General features: G+C 42.6%; 1 protein-coding gene and 1 long non-coding RNA gene across 6 annotated transcripts; one reads left to right on the plus strand and one right to left on the minus strand.

Annotated features, from left to right (window-relative positions):
* Window positions 1-1,244: 1,244 nt before the first annotated feature.
* Window positions 1,245-8,565, minus strand: LOC117727066. Its single transcript, XR_004609013.1, has 3 exons — window positions 8,421-8,565; window positions 3,013-3,221; window positions 1,245-1,973 (listed from the first exon to the last, which is right to left on the minus strand). It is a non-coding gene; the product is annotated as an uncharacterized LOC117727066 (long non-coding RNA).
* Window positions 5,270-20,032, plus strand: vegfab (vascular endothelial growth factor Ab). Of its 5 annotated transcripts, XM_034527062.1 has the most exons (9): window positions 5,270-5,489; window positions 6,470-6,880; window positions 8,980-9,022; window positions 9,939-10,135; window positions 10,835-10,911; window positions 13,047-13,079; window positions 15,475-15,537; window positions 17,100-17,243; window positions 18,413-20,032. In XM_034527062.1, the coding sequence occupies exons 2-9, from the start codon at window positions 6,827-6,829 to the stop codon at window positions 18,432-18,434; spliced, it is 633 nt and encodes a 210-aa protein (XP_034382953.1). In that variant the 5' UTR covers window positions 5,270-5,489; window positions 6,470-6,826; the 3' UTR covers window positions 18,435-20,032. The 5 variants fall into 5 exon arrangements, with proteins under 5 accessions (XP_034382953.1, XP_034382957.1, XP_034382956.1 ...); XM_034527066.1 differs by lacking the exons at window positions 5,270-5,489; window positions 15,475-15,537; window positions 18,413-20,032 and adding an exon at window positions 14,483-14,572 and having other exon boundaries at window positions 5,500-6,880; window positions 17,100-17,212; XM_034527065.1 differs by lacking the exons at window positions 5,270-5,489; window positions 17,100-17,243; window positions 18,413-20,032 and adding an exon at window positions 14,483-14,572 and having other exon boundaries at window positions 5,500-6,880; window positions 15,475-15,583.
* Window positions 20,033-21,489: the final 1,457 nt, after the last annotated feature.

Genomic DNA, 21,489 nt, shown 5'->3' on the forward strand with positions numbered 1-21,489 from the left:
AGTACCGCTGAGGCTGCTGGGAAGGTCACTAGTTTTGCAGGTAATTGGTCATCAACAATAGTTGACCTCATGATGTCGGGGGAACAAAGTTACAGAGATTCATCCATTCTCTGGGGACCATGAATTTCAAGGCAATCCACTTGATAGCCTCTGAGATTATTCTAGTCTGGACCAAAGTGGTGGTCCGACATACTCGCCCTCCCCAGAGACGCATAATCTAGCAAATCAAAAGTATCCCTTTTGATCTGTATAATCCATAGCACACATTGTTAACTGTTTTCATTGGGACCATTTCTTTGGGGGGGAAGTATCCAGTGACACGTTGTCTGTTGTCTGCTAAATGTAGAGGTTTTAAGTGGTCCAGGTGTATTCAGGTTGCTAAATCAGCTTTGCATTAATCTCAGCTTCACGATGCATTAACCCGAGGTCAAAACCGAGGTCACGGGTCAGCGCTTGTGATTCGCGATTGTTTGTTTGCTCGCGTTTGTGTTTGCGCTTGTCCTTGTGAGGATTCCTGTGTGGTCGGGATGAGAGAGCTGCGACAGGCCCACAATGAAAAGGTACACACGGATAAGGACAGTGTGTGCGTAAGGAAAGTGACATTAGCAGAGAGTTCCCAAACACACCTGGGAGATCTTCTCACAAGAGATAAAAAGGGCTGAAAATGTTCACTGCAAATACTTGACATTTAGAATCGGAAAATATCTGGCTTTGTATTCTGGGGTTGGAATTCCCCTCCTCAAAGTCCTATTTAGACAGAGAGAAACAAACTCATGGATGCACTTTGAAGATATATTAAACAATGAGATTGGTCTGTTTCAGCTCAACAAACAGAGATCTGGGTTTGTGCCCCAACTCCTATCAATATTAGTTTTCTGTCTCTGTATCCAAGATCATTCCCTCTTTAAAGTTACTGTGAGGAACCTTTGTATCAAATAAGTCTCTATTTAATACTGACAAATGAAAGTTCTTTGAAGTAACTTTGACTTAAAGCCGCAGCAATCGACATTGGTGTATGAACAATGGAACGAAATGGCTACATGTAATGTGAAAGGCGTCATTTGTAGTGACAGTTCCATAGAGATTTGTGTCACGTGATTCCGCTTTATGAAACGTTTTAGCACCTTTCAGCTCATTGTTTTGATTTTTACAGTATCGCAGCATTCAAATTTGGAATCAGTCTCAACACTTAGTCATTTTTCTTTCACTGGATAAACAGGAACACATTTTAAATTGTTTCGAATCATCCAGACTACTACATAACATTAGAGAAACATGAATTAATGGAGCCAAATGTATCTACAAGCAGTTACAGATGCATTTTCACTGGTGAAGACTGACCTGAGCCCGTATATAGTGTGCCGGCCTTCCTCTTCTCTAATTCCAAGCTCGGCCTGTTACTTCCTGAACATGTGGTCCCTCGGGGCCGGTCCCAACATATTGGACCATGATCAATGTTGACAGGACTAGCCTTTGGTCGGGTTAAAGTACAGTAAATGCTCCTCTCTCTCTCTCTCCAGCTCGTTCCTTTAATTTTTCTTCTTCACTGACCAAACGAGCTTATGAACTCGTTGACCTGCTTTGACTGAGAGTACACAAAAAAGGAGATAAACTGAAGAGGAGTGAGTGAGAGGAGTGACGAGGAGGGCGGAATATACAAGCTCTCTAAAAGGAAAAAGGAAGAAGCCATCTTTCTCGCTTGTTAAAAGAACTCAAACTGTGTCTCTTCACTTCATCTAAAAAGCTTCCGCTTATCGGCTCATCCGAATAAGAAAGCAGGATGATGGAGGAGGAGGAGGCGGCAAGGGTAATGAAGGTCGGGTGGACGTGTGCTGCCTCTGCGCGGCACGCTCCACACAGCTGGGCAGGGTCAAAGGTCGCCACACTGATTGGCTGATGATTTATACCTCCGCTATCAAGAGTGAGTTAAGTCATCTGTGCCGCATCGAGTCCAAATGGCCGCCAGGCGCTCTCTGTGAGGAATGGAATGACATTTTTTTATTTTTTTTAAACCCTTATCAGGACAAACACGCATAATGTGACCAAAACAACCTCCACACACGTACACATGCACCTCATTAATATGTGTAAATGCACACACACTCATGCGGCGCGGTCACATGGCGTTCAACAGTGAATGTTATCATGACGCATTATCGGACCACTCAGTTGAAGGTTAATTTACTGGATCATTTATATAAGATTGGTGAAGAGGCCGACTCAGATAACTCGGTCAGAAGCACCTGTGCAAATCACTCCCTTCCACGCACACGCACACACACACACACACACACACACACACAGGCAGCTCACGCTTCTCAGGAACAGACGGCAGAAGGAAAAGTCTCACTTCTTACAGAAAAAGGGAGGATAGGAAGAGGAAAGGGAACGGAGGAGAAGAATGTGTAATTTGGAGCCAGGTGATAAAAGAGTGGGGCAGTCAGCCATCGGGCTCTCTGATGGAATGCCTCTGTTACATTATACATTTAAACAATGTGACTTTCATCCTACCATGCTGCACGCACAGCTGTTTCGGCAAATAATTCAGCTACTGTACATATGTTTGAGTGTAAAAAAATTTATATTGTTATAATTAAAGACCTTCAGGATTGTATTTATTTGATAGATAATATAAAAAATATATATTTGGACTTGTTGTTATCGTCTACACATGTGTGGATGATTAGCTTGTCTGCCCCTTTTTGAATCCCTCCAAAAATGTATTTAGGAATATGAATCATCGGAGCATTTAGAATAGTTACGATTTTCATTTTTAGCCATTTTGCACGGGATCCATCTTGTTCATCTGAGTAAAGAGTTCACAGGAAACAAGGCATGCGTGTGTCCCGTTGTTTACAATTACAAGCAAAAGTACAGAATGTAATAACTCTTTAGCAGTTTTATTGTCAAAATGTTCTCAAGCTCAAAGTAAAAGAACTAAATAGGCAGAATGACCCTTTAAAGAATGTTAAATTGGATTATTGTTACTGAAGCACTGCAAGCAGCACTTACTTGTAGATGATTTTGTAGATAACATTTGTTCATACTGTTTGACACCATCATATGAGTCTTCATGCTCTGTGGCGGGGTCAGCCATCCCCGCGCTGGTTTCAAAGGGCCCTCCGATGCACCGGGGATTCACCGGGAAAGGATGCAGCATGTCAAAGTGTCCTCTCATTGACAGCAGCCTCGATGTTCACTCTCCTCACACCTTTTACTGCCTGCGAGTTCACGTTAAAAACAAATCAACAGGTGGAACACGGGGGGAAGGGGGGGGGGGGGGGGGGCTTTTATTGTGAAGCAGTAACAGGAAACACAATGGATTCCTCTCGGATAGTTATTGCATTGCATTTGTGACTGCGGTGTTGAACCTTATATTGCTGTCCCCCCCCCCCCCCCCCCCCCACACCACCACCACCCCCTGGGCGCAGACAGGAATCACCTTGACCTGGTAACATGATGACGTTAACAAACGTGCGTCAATGAGCAGGTCCACGCAGGGGAGGCTGTTTGTTGTACTTTTAAGAAAAAGACCATTTAATTAAAGCCTGCGTGTGTGTTTACGCGTGGTTTATGTGTGGAGTCAGCACAAAAACTGGGATGCACTCGCTCACCCATGCACCGTGTCCACTGTAACCTTGCCCACTTGAGTGCAAAGATACACACAGGAAAACACACACACACACACACACTCACGGTCTGAGTCAGCAGAAATAGGAGCTTGGTGACACCGTTAATGAACCCAAGTGTTATTCTTCAATTAAACTAAGGACGGGTACCGAACCGGGGGACTCCGCTCCGGTTACATGACGGACAAATCCTTCTCTTCCTAAAAGCTCTTTCTTCTTATCCATCACTCAGTCTGCACAATCTGCTTTCTTGCTCCATCATGCCTCAATTCCCTCCGCTGTAAAGTCTCATTGTCTCTCCTGGTTTTTCTCCCTCTTTTCATTTTGAATGCACGGTGTGAAGGTATGAGTTGTAGCAAGCAGGCCTTGTGAGGCACATGGCTGCCAACTTATGTCATTACATCCTTATCAGCTCTTTCCACTTCCTCCATGTCTATCAATCTGTCAGTGAGCCGGAGGTTATAGATAGACACAACATTAGCAGTGCTGCAGGGGCCTATTGGTCCAGTAGAGGGCATCACTGCTATGTGGGAGCAAATTATTATTATTATCTAGAAATATTACATACACAACAACCCCCAAAGAGCATTTCATTCAGCTGGAAGACGTTTAACATTAGACTGCGTGGAAATGTGAAACATCACTTGTTTGAGATAATGACCCTTGCACATTTTACACAACCTTGAAGTGCCATCCATTTTTGGTTTTATCTATCATTTAAATCTGCCTTTTGGAGTAATTTCACGTTTCACGTTAAACTTTATGCCTCAAGGAGAGAACCACATTTTTTAAAAAAGGGCTTCAGGCTTTTAACCAACAACAAGCAGATGGGAAACACTACTTTCCTTTCAAATCAATTTAACATGTGTTTTAAGTGGTGGAAAGCAATTTAATAGATTTATCCAAGTAATCTAGTTACCTTTCATATTTTAGAATTATATATTGCTAGACGCTTAACTGTATAAAAGGAAAGAAAGAGACATGTTTTTTTATTTTTTTATTTAATTATGTCGGAAAAGTAAATTGTGTTATGCCCTTTAAAATGTCTATTATACAGTAGAATTATGGTAATTGGTCATATTGTCAGAATGTGCTTTCATTTGTGTTTATTAGCCCTATTAAGACATAATCTTATTTGTCCTGCTATTGGACAGTTTGGGTTGGTTCCTTTAAGTGGGATAAGTGCTAATTATGCTTCAATGGAGCAGGATGAGCAACAATATTTCTTACGCAGATTGTGTATTTGGGCTAGGTCAATTTTTGTTATATTATTATTGATTTCATGAGGATAGCAGGCCAAGGAGAGTATAGCTTGCAGAAAGAAGTGCATGTTGAAGTGCACATGGTGGTCTACACGAGTCCGGACCCAGCTGGCAGTTAAAATTAGCTCCATGTCAACCAGCTGCTATGTTAATGCCTCAACAACAATAATAAATACTACAATAATATAATTACATATATAATATAATCTCCAAAAGTCTGATTGCTGCTTTTACTTTAGTAAATTATATGTACGCATGTCCCAAGCTGCGTAACGTCCTTTGAATCACACAATCTTCGTCATCATCTCCATCATCATCATCATCATCATCATCATCATCGTCGTCGTCGTCACGCTCGTGACTTCCTTTATCAGCATGGTTGCCCTTCTCTTCCATGTTCCTCCTCTTCATCGCCGTCTATACATTTCAGCTGTCGCGCACAGAAAATAAATTCCTGACCAGAAGTCACCCTCGACCGGTCAGGTGGCTCCTTCCGTCCTCCGTCAGCGGCCGGGAGGAGGAACTTAGTCATTACGACGCGCGTGGAGCCGACTCCTACTTTCCATGCGCACGACTCCCTGGCGGAGCACCGACGCGGGTACGCACGCACGCACGCATACACAAGAGACGTATAGGCTACGTGTCCCGGCACACACGCTCTCCCATTCCGGCAAGTTTATACGAATCATCGTGAAGGAAATTGATTATTATTTGTGTTCTTCTTCTTCCTAAATATCACCCAAGGAGACGATCCAAGGTCATATTCTCTGTCGCATTTGTGCGTTTTGTTCAGCAGTAATTTCCTCGCAATTAATAAGTTCATAAGACTTGTGAACGAGGTCTGTGTGTAAATGTGTTTTAATAAAGTAAAGTATTAGATATGTGCCCCTTTGAGTGAGCTTTTAAAGATGCGCCCCTTCACGCGACATGTGGAGATGATGAAATGGATATGAAAGTGGATGATATTTCATCCGGTGAATACGAATGATCGGGATGCCCTTGGTTCTTTTATTCTCAAATAAAAGAAAAATAATAATACATTTAAAAAAGAAATAGACCGGTTGTGAAGTCAGCTTTTATTAAAAAAAAGGTACAACTTTTTTTTCCTTTTTTTTTTAAAAAAAGACTTCCGAGTGCTGTATAGATTTAGAAGACACACCCTTTCTCTAATGTCCAACCAATCAACCATCGACCCGGGCTCGCGGCTGCCTGTGGCCGCGACACACACGGACACAGTATGGAGAGACAGACACAGTAGGTGGACGCGGTCTATCTTAACGCAGAGAGCAGACCTGCAAAGTGCGCAGTGACAAGAGGAGTAACACACACACACACACACACGCACGCACGCACACGCACACACACGACAAGAAGGCAAAGAGACAAGTTGTGTGGGGACGAGTATCAGCGCGGTGTTCCTTTTTTCTTTTTTTTTTCCTTCCACTGAACGTCATCCTTGTCAATGCTCCAGTTGCACATACGAGTCGGCCACAAGTTTCCAATGGACAGACACTTGGAGAAGGCTGGCGCGACAAGCATGGGATTATTTTTGTAATGTGGATTGCTATTCTTTTGCAGGAAAATAAAGGTCCGTTGCGGAACAATGTGGGACGTTTTGCGTCTTGGATTCTCGTTTTTTTGGATATCTTGTAAATCATTGGCAACAGTTGAGAAAGGAAGAAGTTATGCGCGAAGGATTGTATGCTCCGACCCCGGGACCATCATGGATTTGCCTCGAGAATTCCCTGCCCCTTATTTAGAGAAGTTTTAGCCGGTCCACTCGTGTTGCTATTTTACTTTTTTTTTCTTCTCCTTGTTGTTAAAAAAACAAAACTTCACGCTTTTGAGAACAAATCGCCACTTTTGGTCTTTTGGATTTAAAAAAACAACAAAACAACAACGTCGCCTGCCTTTTTGGATTGGATTTCCAACACCATGAACATTATTGACAGTTTGACACTATTATTTTTGACGCTGTCAGCTGTCAAGGTGAGTCATGTGCCCCCCCCCCCCCCACACACACACACACACACACACACACGCACACACACACACGCACACACACACCCTCCGAAGGCAAACTGGACGAAACAGAAGAAACATTATGCGACCTCTATTTGCGTAATGCAGCCCCGCTGGTCATTAGTGTGTAGCTCGTCCTTGCCTTTCCTCCGGCTAGGTCATCGCTCGTGTTCAAACACACCGAAATGTTTCGTGGCTTTTTGGGGGAAAGATCTAAAGAGCCACTACGCAAAGCCGACACTATATAAAACCCTAAACGCACCACGCTCGCAGGTGGTACGTTGTGTGTGTTGCCAATGCGCCGTACGGGGTGATTTTTAAATAATATTGTGAAGTTTGGACACCGGGGTGATCGCCGGGGCCTGCTCTAAAACCACCTTGGAGATATGATGACGCTTTAAAGGCGCAGTGGCTCCATTCTGATTTAGGACATGTGAGCAGGTTCATTACACTCTCGCGGTTTGCCTTCTTCAAATGAGGAAGAAAATCCAGACTTTTTTTTGTTTTTTTCCCCCCACTGCGATTACAGTGGACATGTCCGTTTCCGGTCAAGACAAAGCACCACTTCACAGATGCATCAGGTTGACGCGAGAATTGGAAGAATGGCTGTTTGAGAGCGCGCTGTAAATCGTTACCCATAATGATTAATCAAGTGCAGTGTGTCCACGAGAGGCTTTGAAGCAAAGGTTTTCCTAGTGGAAAAAAAAAAGAAAAAAAACACACACACACCACCTCAATAGGAGACTTTCCAACAACCAGATTGGATTTTGAAGGATTATTTCTTATAGAAATATGCAATCTCAAAGGAAGCAAGGGCACTTCCGTTTGGGATATAGCTCACTCTCTCTCTCTTTCTCTCTCTCCCTCTCCCAATGCAAAGTCCAGTAACGTGTTTATTTATCTAACTGGGTGATTCAATGACAGCTAACCCCGCAATCAACACCGAATAGCATCAGGATGCTGTCTCAGTTGCTCATGCCTATCATCGGTTTAAGGGGCCGCTGTTCGCAGCTTGACACCCGGCCATTAGTTATACAGTATATGGGGCTTTTTTTTCTTTTTTCCCCCCTTTCTTCAGGGTTGGGGGTCTCCCAGCCCACACTGGACCCCGGCTCACGCCACCAGAAGGGGGGAGGAGACTGCCCCCCCCCCCCCCCCCCACACACACACACACACAGCCACAAATCTTTATAACAACACGTTTCATTTAGGAATAGAACAACAGTTCCACGGACTCAATTGAATATGAGCCAGTTGCAAAACGGGATCGGATCTCACGCAATATTGGCGAGATATTGCGCGAGATACTGCGCGCCTGAGAGAGAGAGAGCGAGAGCGAGAGAGAGAGAGAGAGAGAGAGAGAGAGACAGAGAAGGGAAGGGGGGGGGGGGGGGGGGGGGGGCGCGTGTGTGAAAGCGAGAGAAAGTTGGCAAAATGCTTCCCTGTGGTCGGCTGGTGTGGTGACAGCTACCTCCTGTGAGGGAAAGTAGCAGGCTGGAATTCTTACCGGCTTTAATGGCGACAGTTGCCAAGAGGCGGCGGAGGCGCGCGGAGGTTTTCGGCCCCTGAAACAAAAGCTTCCACAGTCACTCAACCAGCGGCAGGAGTCAGGTCGAATATTTGGCCATGTAAGGCCTATATTGCACCACATATAGCAGCTATGTGATAATAAGTATTGGTATATTAAATGAAGGGGGGGGGGGGGGGGGGGAAGCCACTAATAAAATGAAGGCTATCCACGGACACTTTTGTTTCAGAATGTTGAAACATTAATAACTATTTTTTTTTTTAACTATAAATTCAGATGTGGTAAAGGACCAGACTCACGCTCCGAAAACTATACATTCATATTTATTTCCAATGCGTATAGAAGACATGTGACTTGCATTGCTCCCTTAATTACGTATATAGACCAAAATACGATACATAAACGGTCAAAAGAAATGTCAGAATGTAAATATGTATATTTATATACACACACACATCTATGGATGAGTAAATGGCACGAGCTCTTGCACAATCTACTGTAACTAACAGGTCGTATTTGTGTTCTTCTCTTCTTGCAGAGCGCGCACATACCGAAGGAAACAGAAAGAGGTCCACATGACGGTAAGGTGTCCCGCAGGGCACTGTGGGAAAACAGCATGCCCTGGGCTCCCTGGCTGGCACTCAGCCAAATAGAAACAGGCTGGTTTGAGGTTCATCTTGACATTAAAAAGGGGGGAATTATCGCCTCCTGGTGGACATCTCCATAGCTTGACCTTGTCCAGATTTATCCCCCCCCCGAAAACTCCCCCTTTTAGTAAATGAGTTCAGTTTCACCCTTAAAATCTCAACTCTTAGATGTGTTCATCCCGCACAGCATTCCTTCTTGTTTGAGGTTAAGCATTACGGGGAAATGTTGTGGAATTTCACCCGGTTGGCCCACAATTTCATCTTTGCACAATCCCGAGTGTTGCCCAATCGAATTTGAACAATCAGAAGCTGAACTCCACGATATTGTTCAGTGTGTGTTTAATTTGGCTCCTCGGGGGGGGGGGGGGTGTTGCCCCCTCTGTGTGCTCACATCTTTCTCAAGAGCAGAACTCCTTTAAAGACCGAGAGTGGGGACTGAAGTGGGGAAACTAGTCTATTGGTTATTGTTGTGTAACCGTAGGTGAATGGGGCAGAAGCAGAGTTATGAAACATGGACGCAGTGGATGGGGCCCGTTGATATACACATAGAGGACTACCTAAATTGCTTGTGTGTGTGTGTGTGTATACAAGTAGATAAATAAACCAACTGTTTCTCAATGGAGTAATAGAAAGTAAAACGTGTGTGTGCATGTTTGTGTGTGCGTTTCATCTCCTCCAGTGATTGTTTGCCAGTCAGTATTCTTTGTATTCACGTCTCCTTTAGATGTGTGTTATTGTTACAGAACTGCCCCGTTCAGGAGTGGGTGGTTTAGACTAAAGCTCCGCTGCCATTTTATAACCCTTGTACACTGTGATTCTATCTCCCCCCCCCCCTTTTCCTCCCCCCTAGTGATCCCTTTAATGGAGGTGTACAACAAGAGTTTGTGTCAGCCTCGGGAGCTGCTGGTGGAGATTCTGCAGGAGTATCCGGAGGAGGTGGAGCACATCTTCATCCCGTCCTGCGTGGTGTTGACGCGCTGCGCCGGCTGCTGCAACGATGAGATGCTGCAGTGCACGCCGACATCCAGCTATAACGTCACGATGGAGGTCAGCTATCAAATTATACTTTGTTATTTTAGCCTCTTTTTTTTTTACGTGGGCTCTTCAAGTTCCCGTCTGATCGGCCCAGAGGTCTCCATGGGCCCCTGTGCTCAATCTAAAAGGCCAACGCGATTTGCTCAAAGGTTGCTCAGGTGTGACCTTTGAGCAAAAGTCAACCCTGTACTTAGCCTTTTTTTAAATTATCACCTCTCTGCTTCTCTGTCTACGAGTCTGTAGACAGAGAAGAGAGTCTGTTTACATTCATCAGGCCATTCCTATTAAAAAAGGTGAAGATCTTCTAGAACTTGGGCACATTTTGGCACTGGTTCTCTGCTCAGGTGGCATTAAACCATCAGTCCAAGGCAAACCTCAAACAATGTGCAAAACAATGTGCGAAATGTGATGGAATATTTGGAACTTCTGATGCTTTGCCATCTCTTCCGTTTTCATTCACACCAGTTTAAGACTTTAAGATGTGAAACTTAAAATGAATACATTTAGATCCTCTTTTTCTCATCTGAACCTTAGTGACCTTTCTGTGTGACGTTTTGTTGCTCCTTGTCCGTCTATTTCTTGAAAGCTATGATTGTAACACTTAAGAACGAAAAGTTTAAGACTGTAGATCCACATTCAATTCAAACCTCTGACGATTTCTCTTCTCTTCTCTTCTCTTCTCTCATTTCTTTTTTTTTTTTTTTTTTACAGATAAAAAGAATAAAACCCCAAAGGCAACAAAATGATATTTTCATGAGTTTTACAGAACACAGCGCATGTGAGTGTAGGTAAGAAAACCCCAAACTCTCACTGAAACACACACACACACACACACACACACCGTGAATGAAATGCTGTTCGTTGGAGTGGCGGAGAAGAGGTTGGACCAAACAAGTCCCTTCGAGTTACTGTCTTGTCTGTTTGCCTCTGACACATTCAACACTCGTATCGGGTGGATTCATATCTTATCTTTGCTTCTTTACGACACCGATCTTAAACATCCTCCACATTGCGTTGGTTTAATCCTCATTCCAGCGTATTTCTCAAGCAAAGGAGATGCTTTTGTGTGGATACAGAGCTACATAATCCTTTGTTTTCCCTATTGGAGCATGCAGAGGTCACTCCTGGGACGACATACAGGTTATAGCTTTAGTTATTGATCTCCGAGATAAGCAAGCGTGTGTCCTTTTTGTGGCCTCCAGTCGCAGTACGGCGACTTCTCCTGGTTTTCGACTTGCGGTACAATGATTTATAGATTTTATGGATCAATTTGATGTTGTAAAAACAGATAAGCGCTGCAACTTAATGTGGCATTAGTGGCATGTTCTTCGTGTGCTGGCGTTTTTTAAGCTCGACTGGCACAGCGAGAATCGGACGGTTCTCAGAAGTGAAACAAGGACAGAGGGTCAATATTTCATCACCCTCGAACGAGCACGTCATTGACGTGACGTGCTCGTTCGAGGAAGATGAAATATTGACCTTTCTTTCCCATCATTATCGGCGGCTGAGATCTGAGATGCGTGTGACATGAAATAGCAAACTGGGAACGCAGCAACCCGGATGCGGCGACGTGCATCCTCCTCCCGTGTTTAAGGGAAATATTAAAAGCAAACAAACTTTGGAGGACTTATTGGCCGAGGACCAAGCTCTCTCTTTTATGAGTTACTGCATCTGAAACATGTCTGTTATTTGTGCAGCAGTCTGTCTGGAGAGCCCCCGGCTACAAAGTGATGACACAATACTTCAAAAATAAAGTCATTTAGATGCAGCTATCAACATTTAAGGCAGATTCATACGATTTTAGAGGGTCTAATCAATCTATTTTGTAGTTTAGGAAGTTGTACTTCACGCTATTGTTCTGGAAATGCTACGCAGGCTTTAAATATGTAAACTAAACAGGTCACTGCTAAAAATGTCCTTGTGTATATGAAGGCGATCCCAGGTGGGGGATGGCGGACGCTGCCACCAACAATGTAAAATCACTCCGTTTTATTTTTATTTAACATTTATTCCAACAGATAAAATCCGTTGAGATAAAAAGCTCAAGAAGGCAACACAGTCAAATGTCAAGCGTACGTCAGTTTCACGCAAAACAATAAAACAAAGACAAAACAACACACAAGTAAAAGAAAAAACGTGGGTCAACACACCAACAGAAGAGGTTCAATAGGCACAGATAGTGTACGATACATATAGACCAAAAAAAAAAAAGGAAACAACTAAATTGTTATGCATGGCGGCAAGAACAGTTTACGATTAAAACCTCCGATAACTTTTGTTTGAAAAAAAAGTAGCTCGCGAGATGACTGACTCGAAATTGAGTCTCGTCTGCAGATCATTCCAAGACCAAGGCCCTTCATGAAGCAGACCCCATCAAAAACACAGATTGACTTCGTGAAAAAAAAAGAAAATGAGAAATCTAATTGACTTTTGCTTCAAATAGAATACTTGGCTGCGTGTCCTCTTTGAAAGAAACAGTTTCCCAACACTTTTGGCCAACGGTTTTCTCCGGAGTTCGCCAGAAGTTTTATTGCTCCACATTCTGTTATTGAAAGTGTGACCACACGGACGAGAAGTGAAACAGGCCTGCCAGCCGCCTATTGTGGTCCCGTTTGAATGCGTGTGTCTTCATCAGTGAACACAGTCTACATGTGTGTGTGTGTGTGTGTGTGTGTGTGTATGGTTGTTTCCCAACTAATCTGCTTCATTTCCTGAGCGATTGAAAGTGAACATTTTATCGCGGTTTCTGGTATCGGACCGTTAAAAAAAAAAAAAAAGAAAAAAAAAAAAAATGATGCAAGTCCGCCCGTGGTGGTAATGAGCATCTGGTCTCTGATGGTCTGGATACGTATCTGTTTACCCGGGACAACAACAGTGCGCTGTGTGATCTGATGTCATGTTGTTTTCTTCCTGCTCTTTTCAGGTTAAAGAAAGAAGCAAAAGAACAGAAAGAAAAGTGAGTACAGCACTTCTTTCTGCATGGAGATTGTTTTGTTTCCTTTCAAAAAAAAAAAAAAAAGGGGGGAAACAATGGGGACTTGAGATTTGATCTTTTTCCTGATCGGCCCTGCAAACAAAACTCTCACTCTCAGTCTTCTGCAGCTGCCGGCCTTCCGGACACTCTCCCGTATATATGCTCCTTTTTTCTGCTGCCTTCGCCATATTCCTTCACATTCACACACCCAGACACTTCGAATCGATACCATTTCATTAAAAGAAGACAAGCTCCTACATGATATCATGCTGAGATTAGCGTGCAGCTCTCAGGGTGATAAAACACGAGCAATACCAGCTCAATCCATTCGGGTGAATGAGTGACACTTGATGAGGCCGTTGCCCTCTCTATACCTGTCCTTTACACCTGTCCTCCCTTTTGTGTCTCATGCATTCCTCTCATCTCTTCTTACTGTTTACGTCCCACTTAACTTCTGTTACTTCGGTGACTGGTTGCTCCGATATAGATAACAGTGTTTTTGAAGATCGGTTAAACTTTTTCTGTTTATGGTTCTCGCTTCAGTGTTCAGTGTGCACAGGGTCATTAAAACTCTTTAATCCTCCTTCTGCGAACAGTCGTTAATATCTCGCCCTTGCGGGGGGGGGGGCTGCTGCTTATATTTTGGTTTTATGTCAGGTCATCTGTCATATAGATAAGTGCTAGTTTTGAGACCTCCTCTTTGACCTCGTCTTCATTGTTTACGAGTCCGCCGTCGGTGGTGCGCGTCTACAAAGCGATGGTCTCGGGGTCGTTCAACGCTTTTATACTTTCATGTTTTCATTTTAACGCCGCGCTGCCGACCTCTCAGTAGTGACGGGTTCTCTGGAGGTCTCCCTGCTGCGGTTGTGTAACTGTCAACGTCCGCAGGGAAAGCGGACCTAACATTAAAGAGGAAGTTCACGCACTTACAGGAGTTCCATCCTATCTTTATTGGACGGTGTCATATTTGTCATCCGGTCCCGGCTGGGTCTGAACGAGCACCATTGGATGGATTGTCATGGAGCCACATTCTGATCCCCTCATATGGCTCCTTCATTATGTCAAATGTCCTTGGTTTATTATTACATACCTGCAAACTAATGACATTCCCGTCAGCCTCAGCTGCACTTTGTGTTTGATGCTATTAAGCGAATGTTAGGATACTAACACACTAAGAGGATGAACATGGTCAATATTATAATCGACATGTTACTATTGTGAATATGTAACTATGCTGACAAAATGCTGCATTTAGTTCAAAGCACCCCTGAGCCAAACTACAGCCTCTGTGACTCTTAGCCTTCTTTATTTTTGTGACCTGTTATCTGGCAGCGGGTTCTATTTGCCTGCATCAAAGCCGACATGTAAATCCAATATGTCCACAGGCTGAGCCGGGTACTTCCTCAAACCTGTGCAGCTAACTCTAAAACTGTGGTTCGAAGTCCTCAACGTGCCAGAATCTAATCACGATGGAGGTAAAAAAGACTTATTTTCAAAATGCACTTTATTTACAGTTTGCCATCAATGTCCACAGATACATTTTGGTTTTTCCTTTCTATTTAGAGTATTAAAAAAAGTTCGCTGTGTAGTTGTAATCATCTAAGACAGCAAAAGCTTCCGCCACCCAGGCTCGTCTTTTGAACGCGCATCCTGATATTTTAATCCAGCCTGCACCTGTGAATCTCCAGGTGAATGCTTGAGAGGCTTGTTCTCATTGTACTGTGGTCTGAAACCAGTTGAATCAGCCATAAAGAGTTGACCCAGATAGCTTGAAAGATGCCGTTTTGGTGGAGTCCAAGTTCATTGTCCTCTGAGAAATTTCCGGCAAACCAACCGAGCCAAACCTCAAACTATTGATCGCTTTGTGTACCGTTTTACAAAACCCTTTTTGGACAATAGAGCCGTTTTGAGCATTTCCTATTCATCACATTGAGAAACCGCGACATTAAGCTGCAACACTGCGCGTGTGTCTTTAAACCTTATGACCTACAAATCAGGACACACCTTAGTAGTTGCTTGTAGTTTAATTTCAACAGCTCGACAAAAGAGTGGTGGTTTTTTTGTCACCCCTCACTGAAAAACATTTAGACATATCACACACACACGCATATGAACACTGCCTGAAGCCGTTCTCATAACATGATGATATATAAATTATCACCCCAAATTGGCCAATCACCACAAAATAATCAAATTAAAAGGAATAACCTGTTACGAATGACTGATAGTTTGGCTCTTTGTTTAATAGAATTGATAAAAAAAAAGACTGCTATTTATCGGCGTTGGTTGTCAGTTTAGGCTTTTCTAAACACATCGGCCCATCTCTCCTCAGTCTCTCAGGCATCTCTCTGCGTTGTTGTCCTCTTTCTCTTTGCAGAAAATCCCGGAAAGGCCAAAAGAGAAAACTAAAGAAAAACCGCGACAAAACAATTCACGATGCCGTATGTCAGCTCCGCCTTCTCCACCTACTGCACCTGAGTGTTGCGCTTCTCATAATTAAGCTAATTTGGGAGGAGCTAATTTGCCCCTTTTAAATTTGCACCCGTCAGCCCCATCAACTAGCATGTCGCTTCTGTGTTTCGTCCTAACTTTGTCTCGTCCACCATGTACCACATACTCAGAGTATCCGTGTCCATGCTGCCCTGTTTGCTAACGTTGTTTTGCTAACGTAGTTTTAGCAAAACCTTACGTAACAGCGATAACTGGTGGAAGTACAGCAGGCTTGCCAGCCATATCCCACATCACTAGAGATGAACATGACCCATCTCCAGCCGTCAAAATACACATCTAATCTCCCCACAACTTCACCAGCTCCCCGTCTGAAGAATATCACTCCGTGCGGGGAGACTGGGACCTTGGTTGGGATGAGATACAGCAGCGAATCAGGAAAAACAGTACAAACTAGAGTTTCTTCTCACATCTTGTCAGATACCAAGTTTTCTGATTGATAATGAAGACGTTTAAACAGCGTGAAAATAAACAGATCAGCTGTTAGCAGTAACTTGAACCTTTTTACTGAATCAAGGTCGCAGCTCCACCAGCATGGCTACGCAGACGGGTTCAAAATGTTCTGTAATCTGTGCTGGCATCGGGATTGTAATCGCGGTGCTGTGTTCAGTGTTGAGTCTGTGCCGCTTTGCTGTGTCTCGTACCCGTCTCCTTTCCGACTCTTTGTTCTTTTCATCTTTGCAAACAGGTTTTGCCATCATGTGCATAATGCTGGTACTTTTTATGTAATGTAAAGATCTAAGTGATGGCTATCTATTGCCTTTTTTTATTTTGCTAAGGGGGATATGTAAACAAATTGTTTAGCGAGTACTGTTTTGTTTCTTTGCCTGCTTTTGTATCTGAAACTATACAAGAGCACCCATATTTTATTCAACAAAACATAACAATTATCTCATGTTTCTTCAGTGCTCATACTGTGAAAGAATATGTGTCTGTGTGTTAATTTGTAATTTGTACATTGAGATGTATCCGAGCCTTTATCTGTCAATTTTCCGCCTCTGTTCTGAATCTAATGTCTCTCTGAAGGAGGCATAGTCTGCAGTTTTCACTCAATAAAATGAAATGTTTCTTACCGGAGCACCAAGCACAGCCTTGAGTCTTCTTTATCAAGAGTTTTCCATTTTTAAGAGTGAGAGCAAGGTCATTGACCCGCAGTTCAAAGCCAATATGTGTTGTTGTGTGTCGCATGAAACAGTCCGGAGCTTTGCTCATTGCATGTCTATCACATACAAGGCATTTGTGAGCGGTCAAATCAATGAGAGAGTGTTTGGGGGGCGTGAGGGAGGGTCATTTTACTGCTCTAGTATTTGCCTGCTCTATGGGAACCCGTGTGCAACACTACCCAACTGTCACATGCAGTACAACTGGTCGGGCCGCGGCTTGGAAGAGCAAACTGGAGCGTATGAAAGGGTTGATAATGGGTGGTAATAGTACACTGTGATAATCATCCTCCCTCTCCCTCCCTCCCATCTCGGTCTGTATCTTTCTGTCCAGTGTTTGTGAGCCATGTTGCGATCACTGCTCGGAGAGGAGAAAGCGCTTGTTCGTGCAGGATCCAGCAACCTGCCGGTGCTCCTGCAAGCACACAGATGAATACTGTAAAGAACGTCAGCTAGAGCTCAACGAGAGGACCTGCAAGTAAGTTATTTTTTTCGATTATTGAGCCATATGGACATTTTTTGTCCTGTGTTCTGCTCCAGAAGTATGGAAAAACTCATTAAAAACCACATGGCCAGGGGATTGTTCAAACATAAAAGGGTCTGTCTCCGAGAAGACCGCTGTTCATTCCCCCCGATTATGTGTTATGTATTTTGCGTACTTTATTAAGGGCACTAATGTAGTTATGTTCGTTATGGTTGTTGCCCAACTGATCTAAGTTAATTTTGACAAGACTGTGCATGGAACAAGGGGAAATGAACACATGTTGCTGGCTTTCGTAGGAAAAACACATTAAAATAAGGAGTAACTTTTTGTAAGATATCATCAGAACTGTTGTATGGGGATATGTTGACCTTGTCATGCATCTCAAGTCTATCGACAATAATTTAGTACGATTATCCTAAATAACAGGCAGATTAAAAAAATTAACCGTTCAACATAATTTAGCTTCATGATGTTTTATACTTAATATTAACAATGGCTCACATGACTTTTTCCATGCGAGAGGGGTGGCTCGTAGTGACGAACCCAAAGATAATTATCAACCAACTCTCCTTCAACTCATTATTCTAGTTTAATGGCCCGCAATTTTACTGATTTAATTGACTCATCGGGGTCTCATCGGTGTTGTTGACACCTATAAACACTTTAGGAAACCGGCCCAGTACTAAATGGCAATATAAACTATCTGTGGTGCATAGTGCATCATTAAGCTGCTAAAGAGCAAGATATTTCCATCCGGAGTTGGAGGAGACTAAAACATAGTGAAATGGGGGGTGAGCATTGAACCTGCATTTTTCAGCAAAGATGACTCCAAATAAATGTTAATGTTGCTCCATAACTCCTAGTTGATGTGTAGTCAACTGATTGCGAACACCTTTCGTCATATTAACCTTAAAAATGTGATAATATATCAGTGTTGTGTTCACCGCGTAGGTCTACTGCCCCCAGGTGGCCAGAAAAGAAATTGTAGAGCTTTGTGATCCAGTTATACAGGCTAGCGGGATACTGTAGCAGCTAGCATGAATGCAACATTGTGACTTTAGCTCTCCATTTGTTTATGCGTGTTTATGTCTGAGAAATACTTCTATGGACAACTTGTATTTGTTCTTGTTCTGATAACCGTTTAATTTTTCCCTCTTGTTTAGATGTGACAAGCCAAGGAGATGAGGTGGCAGCACCAGATGTACAAGATGAAGGAATATTCTAGATATTTCACAGCACAGCACTTTGACCTTTGAACCGTAAGCTCTTCTTTTCTGTGGAAAGCATTCCCCTTGGACTGTCTTGAGAGTGAACAATAAGAAAGACTGAACTGAAGTTTCCTCCCACCGTTTATCTGTGTGTATATAGACCATGAAAAAAAGAAGAAGAAAAAAAAAAAAAAAAAAGTACAGAATTGTTATGCTGCTACAAAAACAAATAACTACCCATCATTTGACAAAATGTGGTTTTGCATTTCTAACAGGCTTGTGATGCAGGTGTCGTCTTGTTGTCAATTCATTGTATGCAATTACTTCACTGGATATGAGTCTCTACTGTGGTTGTGTGTCAGTCGTAAAATTGCAAAACCTCTCAATTTAAGATATATTTAACTGCTAAAACAGCGAGTGACGCTGAAGAGGACATGGGAGCGCACTCTTCTTTCAAAAATGATGGATGGATTTTCAATTGGTCGATTTCTACTTTTGGAGTATAACAGCAGGACAACCGGGACAGTTGAATCTGTCTTTACATGACAATGCAGGACTGAGATGGACTTACACAATGTCACCATTGTGACCAGCTTGCAGAAGAAGAGACTCCGGAGTGCCATATACTTTTTAAAGGGATACTGGTTGTTAATATAGCATCTACTGTTTTGCTATGTCCGACATGAAAACCACTGTAAACATCCTATACTGTAGTTTGATTCCATTTGAAAAAAAAAACTGTGCCTCGCAAAATGTACTGAGAAATCTTTCGAGTGCTTTTTAAATTATTTTTTTGTTTCCTTTTTTCAGGAGAGGGGATTGTCAAAGTAGTTTTGTTAGTTGTTAAAGTCAAAACAGAACGCATTGATTACATATCTTCATCTCTGAACTTGTACATACTTAATATCCCTTTATGCCATAGTCCATTCTAGATAATTTATAATGTTATAGAGTATTTTTCAGTATTCAGTCTTCTACCCATATTTAATTTGGTCTATTTATATATGCAGTGTTATGTACCTGTGGCTGTCCTATCTCCCCCCATGTGTAAGGTCACTGATGGCTACTCTCAGCATGGAGCCTCTCTGTGCTTTTCTACGAAACCAACTAAAAAAACAAGTCGAAAAAAGGATTTGTTAACATTCCCTGAATGGATAATTTGTACAGGTGTACTGATGACATCTCCTCTGGATTGTTTCAACTCCCTCTTATCTAAGGGTGTGGGTGCTCTGTAGGATTTTAACATGCTGTGCGTTTGTGAAAATGTGTGTGTATGAGTGTGTGTTCACGTGCATTTGCCGATGCCCACATCTGTGTGGAGGTAGCGGACCTGTGTTATGTCCGTCCTGCGAGATGCAAATACGAATAAACTACTGCTAGCAGCTCAGCATACACTACCACAACAACGCCACAGTTTTACATTTGGATAACAATCTGCATCCTGTCATAGACCCCTCATTATTAGTTCTCTTTGTCTCTCCTTCACTATTAACATGTTTTCTGTGTCTATGTAAAACAGTAAAGCATATTTATTTTCAAATTATATTGTTTTTTATATAAAATAAGGAAAAGGTTGCTGTGTTGTGAATGCTGTGTTTTCAAGAGGTTTTAACAAGGCAACATGAGTTTTCCATGTTTTTTTGTGCCGCAAGCTGACACTCACACATATAGTAAGAATCCCTGCAGGATGTAATATGATAGAAAATAGAACAGATAAATAAAAAAATCCTGCATCCTTTTCATGACAGAGAGACAGACAGACAGACAGACTTATGAATAAAATTGCACTTTGGAGCAGTGTGCGTAATTTCCTCTGTTAGATCTAACTGTAGTCACCAATTTAGGAGCACTGGTGGAAACACAACAACTATTATCAAAGGAAAAGTGTACTAAAATAGTTCGGTTAGGCTTTTGTAGGTAGGTTTTGGTAACAAGGAAAATGCATGAAAACAAAAAGTTACCTGCGATTGGCTACCCATTGGAAGAAAAAATAAAGTTTTTTTTCGATAAGCCTTCAAATTAAATTCAGAACAGTTAGTCTTTTGTTAATGTAAGAGATAGTTGGTCTCAAGTACTGGCTTGGCATGATTAAAGTTAAGGTAAGAATATGGTTGGGACCATTTCTGCGTAATACTAAAAAAAAAAGCATCATTGGTATTACATTACCGACATCTGCACTGTTGCAAATAACACAACTCCCTCATTCATTTCAATGAAACCACTGCGTCGACGCAGAAGACACGATGCTCAGTGCCAACTCGTCAAATATTTGGTCAGTGCCCCTTGGTCGGACACACCGGGGCACCCTTTAGCGTCTGCATGAGATGCACCTGGTTTTCAACTAACTCCAATTTAAACCCTGTGTGCCATCATTAGCCACTGGCGTAGTATAAATAGCAACCAAAAGTCCACCTGGGTGTAGGAGGGGAGGATGGATCAATCAATCGATGGATAGATGGGTCAAACAAACACAGGACTTTCCCCCAGACTTCCATTTGTGTCCTGTATGAAAATAAAGCCTTCATTGACTTATTTTGGCATACATTCTTTACGTTACTTACCTAGCCTTCTTAACACGAGTTAAGTAACAAGCGTACTTATTTGACTTAAACGTCCTTGTTTTAACCCCGACAACAATCTTTTCCTTGACCTAATCAAGTATCTTTTGGTGCTTTTGTCAACCTAAAAACGAAGCAACCGACACGTTGGAAGTTGCATTGCAAAGGGCCACTGACTCGGAGTCGGTATTTGACGAGTTAGGAGTGCCTCAGTTGGCCATTTTCCACAAGCAGAATTTTTTTCCTGGAATCAAAGAAACTTTAGGAACTCATACAGATTCACGTTTAAAAAAAAAAAAAAAGTGTTTCTAAATTTGGCACGTGGGCTGCATAACGTGCCACTTTAGATTGTTTTTCGAGTTTTCTCCCAAAGTTCCTTTTTTCTTGGCGTGGAAATGTTCACTTATTGGAAATGTTGATGGAATTTCAACACTTTCCGTATGTATTGTAACATAAACTTGATACCTGTAACCT

This window comes from Cyclopterus lumpus, chromosome 24 (genome assembly GCF_009769545.1).
Source record: "Cyclopterus lumpus isolate fCycLum1 chromosome 24, fCycLum1.pri, whole genome shotgun sequence".
In the NCBI taxonomy this organism is placed as follows: Eukaryota; Metazoa; Chordata; class Actinopteri; order Perciformes; family Cyclopteridae; genus Cyclopterus; species Cyclopterus lumpus.